The 3,838-nt window shown below is 52.2% G+C and overlaps 1 protein-coding gene across 1 annotated transcript in view; it reads left to right on the forward strand.

Annotated features, from left to right (window-relative positions):
• Positions 1-3,838, forward strand: part of LOC112075598 (netrin receptor DCC-like) — a 34,341-nt gene that overhangs the window by 10,328 nt on the left and 20,175 nt on the right. Inside the window, exon 2 of the mRNA XM_024142571.2 lies at positions 2,822-3,082. Coding sequence (XP_023998339.2) covers positions 2,822-3,082 — 261 coding nt within the window. The remainder of the gene's footprint in view (positions 1-2,821; positions 3,083-3,838) is intronic.

A 3,838-nucleotide genomic window follows, 5' to 3' on the forward strand; every position in this document is an offset into this window, starting at 1 on the left:
CAAATTAACAGACTGACAAATATTGCCAGTTACTACCAGAAGAAACATGATGGCTCCCTGTTAGCATGGTGTATTTTACGAGGCCCAGATGAAGTGTCGAGGCCCAGATTACAGTGTTCGAGGCCAAGATTAAGTCGTTCGGGCCCAGATGAAGTGTCGAGGCAGAATTAAGTGTCGAGGGCGCCCAGATGAAGGGTTGAGGCCCAGATTAAGTGGTTCGAGTGAACCTGGGGTAAAGCGATGGTCCGTGTCCAGGGGGGGGAAAAGTCATAAGCGAAGGTCACCGCCTCAGTCCGCCAAAACATTGTTAGAGCACTTGGTCCTCTCAGTAGAAGGTTACTAGGAGTAAGGGCACTGCTGGGTCTCCAGGATGAGGTTACTGGGGGAGTTAGGGCACTCTGGTCTCAGGATCAGTACTGGAAGGGTAGGGTACTCCTGGTCTCTCAGGATCAGGGTGGACTGGGAGTAGGGCACTCTGGGTCCTCAGGATGGAGGTTACTGGGAGTAGAGCACTCGGGCTCCAGGATGGAGGTTCACTGGGAGTAGAGGCACCTGGGTCTCTCAGGATCGAGGTTACGGGAGTAGGTACTCTGGGTCCTCCAGCAGAGGTTACTTAGGGAGAGGGTACTCTGGTCTCAGGATGGAGGTGACTGGGAGTTAGGGCACTCTGGTCTCTCAGATGAGTACAAGACGTATGTAGTACTCATGGTCGTCCAGGATGAGAGTACTTGGAGTAGGTGGGCACTCTGGCCTGCAGGATGATGGTTATGGAGTAGGGCACCTGGGTCAGGATCAGGTGTACGTGGAGTAGGGACTCTGGGCGTTGCGGAGGATCAGAGGTTACTGGGTAGTAGGGGCACTCTTCGGTCTCAGATCAAGGTTTATGGAGTAGAGGGCACCCTGGGTCTCTCCCAAGGATATGCAGGTTACTGGGAGTTAGAGCGACTGTCTGGGTCTGCCTATCATGGGTTATGCTAGGTTACTATGGGAGTACTAGGGTACTCTGGTCTCAGGCATGAGGTTACTGGGAGTAGGGCACCTGGGTCTCCAGGATGGAGGTACTTGGGAGTAGAGGTACTCCTGGGTCTCTCAGGATGAGGGTTACGAGGAGTAGGGACTCTGGGGTCTCAGATGAGGTTACTGGGAGTAGGCACTCTGGGTCTCGGTAGGGAGGCCATTCTCGCTAGGAGAGGTTACTGGAGAGATCGGGGCTAGCGGTAGTGCACTCGGGTCCTCAGGATGAGGTTTACTGGGAGTAGAGGCATATCTGAGGTTCTAGGACTAGGTTACGTGGGAGGAGCGGCACTGCTGGGTCTCTAGGAGAGGTTACTGCGGAGTAGGGCACTTCTGGGTCTCCAGGATGAGGTTACGGTGAGTAAGTACTCTGGGTCCTCAGGAATCAGGACGGGATGGAGGTACGGTCTCAGGAGTCAGGTTATCTGGCTGGGTACTCAGATGAGGTTGACGGGAGTAGGCACTCTGGGTCTCTCAGATGAGAGTTACTGGAGAGGGTCACTCTGGGGTCTCAGGATGAGGTTACTGGAGTAGGGCACCTCTGGTCTCAGGTCATGAGGTTCACTGAAGTAGGCTCACTCTGGGTCTCTCAGGATGAGGTCTGGGCAGTAGAGCACTCTGGGTCTCTCAAGGATCAGGTTGTGGCAGTAGGGCACTCTGGGGTCCTCTCAGGATCAGGTTACTGGAGGTAGTGGGACCTGGTCTCTCAGGCATCGGGTTACTGGGGAGTAAGGGTTACTCTGGGGTTCAGGATGAGGTTACTGCGAAGTAGGGCACGTCGGGTCTGCTCAGGATGAGGTACTGGAGAGTAGGCACTCTGCGGTCTCTCAGGATGAGGGTTGACTGGGAAGTAGGCACTCTGGGTCTCAGGATCTAGGTATGGAGTAGGAACTTGGGGTCTAGGAAGGAGGTAGGAACACTCTGGTCTCTCAGGAGAGAAGGTTACTGGGAAGTAGGGCACTCTGGGTCTCTCAGGATGAGGTTACTGGGGTAGGAGCACGCTGGGATCTCAGGATGAGGTTACTGAGTAGGGTACTCTGGTGACTCAGGAGAGGTACTGAGAGATAGGGTAGTTCTGGGTCTCTTCAAGGATGTAGGTTACTGGGAGTAGGGACTCTGGGTTCTCTCCAGGAGAGTTAACGTGGAGTAGGGCACTCTGGGTCTTCTCACAGGATGAGGTTAACGGGAGTAGGGGCACTCTTGGTGTCTCTCAGGATGAGGCTTACTGGGTAGTTAGGGCACTCGGTCCAGGATGGGCTAACTCTGCCCAGGATGAGGTACTGGGAGAGTGGACTCTGGGCTCTAGGATGTGAGGTTACTGGGAGTAGGCGCACTCTGGGTCCTCTAGGATAGTTGCTGGGAGTAGGGGCACCTGCTGGCTCCTCAGGAGAGTTACGGGAGTAGGGCACGCCGGGTCTCTCAGGTATGAGGTTACTGGGAGACGGGTCACCCTGGGTCTCTCAGCATGAGGTTACTAGGAGTAGGACACCCTGGGTCTCTCAGCATGAGGTTAATAGGAGTAGGGCACCCTGGGACTCTCAGCATGAGGTTACTAGGAGTAGGGCACCCTGGGACTCTCAGCATGAGGTTACTAGGAGTAGGGCACCCTGGGTCTCTCAGCATGAGGTTTACTGTCCAAATACAGAGAGTACTTATATTTTGATAATTATTTTGTTGTTTTTATAGCTACAAGATATAGATCAAAGACAACTATAATATAACAACTAACCAGTGGTACTAGCTAACTAATTAACTAACAGGTGTAACTAACTAATCTGTTTCTCTGTCTCTCTCTCTGTGTGTGCAGCGATATCGACAGAGGGCAGTGCCACGCTGGGGGTACAGCAGCAGACCTTGATTGGCAGCAGTAGCAGTCAGCCAGGTATAGGAGGTAAAGGAGAGCTCTCTCTGCCTGGCACAGAGGAGGTTGGAGGTACCTCGACCCGTTCCATCCCCACCGCCTGCGTCAGGCCCACGCACCCCTTACGAAGCTTCGCCAACCCTCTCCTGCCACCACCCATGGGCACCATCGACCCCAAGGTCTACACACCCATGATGCCACATTCAAGTGAGTTCATTGTAAGGGACTGGTTTTGACGCTAGCGCTGGGTGATACCATAACGTGACTTATGGACCTTCATATTCGTGCTTCTACACCTGCATTGCTTTGCTGTTTTAGGGTTTTAGGCTGGGTTTACTTTGAGATATCAGCTGATGTACGAAGGGCTATATAAATACATTTGATTTGATTTGATATTCACATCCATGGCCAATATAACCAGAAATATAAAACAAATGTTTTAAAGGCAGATAAAAAATATGTTGATTTCTACAACCTGATTTCTGAACAATGGACCTTTACCTAATTGTCTCATATTTACACATTACAGAAAAAGGGGATACCTAGTCAGTTGTACAACTGAATGTATTCAACTGAAATGTGTCTTCCGCATTTAACCCAACACCTCTGAATCAGAGAGGTACGGGGGGTTCTGCCTTAAATCCACATCCACGTCTTCGGCGCCCCGGGGAACAGTGGGTTAACTGCGTTGTTCGGGACGACAGATTTTTACCATGTCAGCTCAGGGATTCGATCCAGCAACACTTTCGGTTACTGGCCCAACGCTCTAACCACTAGGATACCTGCCGCCCCTCCTCCAGGAAGTAGGTTGTGCTACAGCAGGAAGTAGGTTGTGCTACAGCAGGAAGTAGGTCGTGCTACAGCAGGAAGTAGGTCGTTCTACAGCAGGAAGTAGGTTGTGCTACAGCAGGAAGTAGGTTGTGCTACAGCAGGAAGTAGGTTGTGCTACAGCAGGAAGTAGGT

This window comes from Salvelinus sp. IW2-2015, unplaced genomic scaffold (assembly GCF_002910315.2).
Source record: "Salvelinus sp. IW2-2015 unplaced genomic scaffold, ASM291031v2 Un_scaffold3263, whole genome shotgun sequence".
NCBI classification, from domain to species: domain Eukaryota; kingdom Metazoa; phylum Chordata; class Actinopteri; order Salmoniformes; family Salmonidae; genus Salvelinus; species Salvelinus sp. IW2-2015.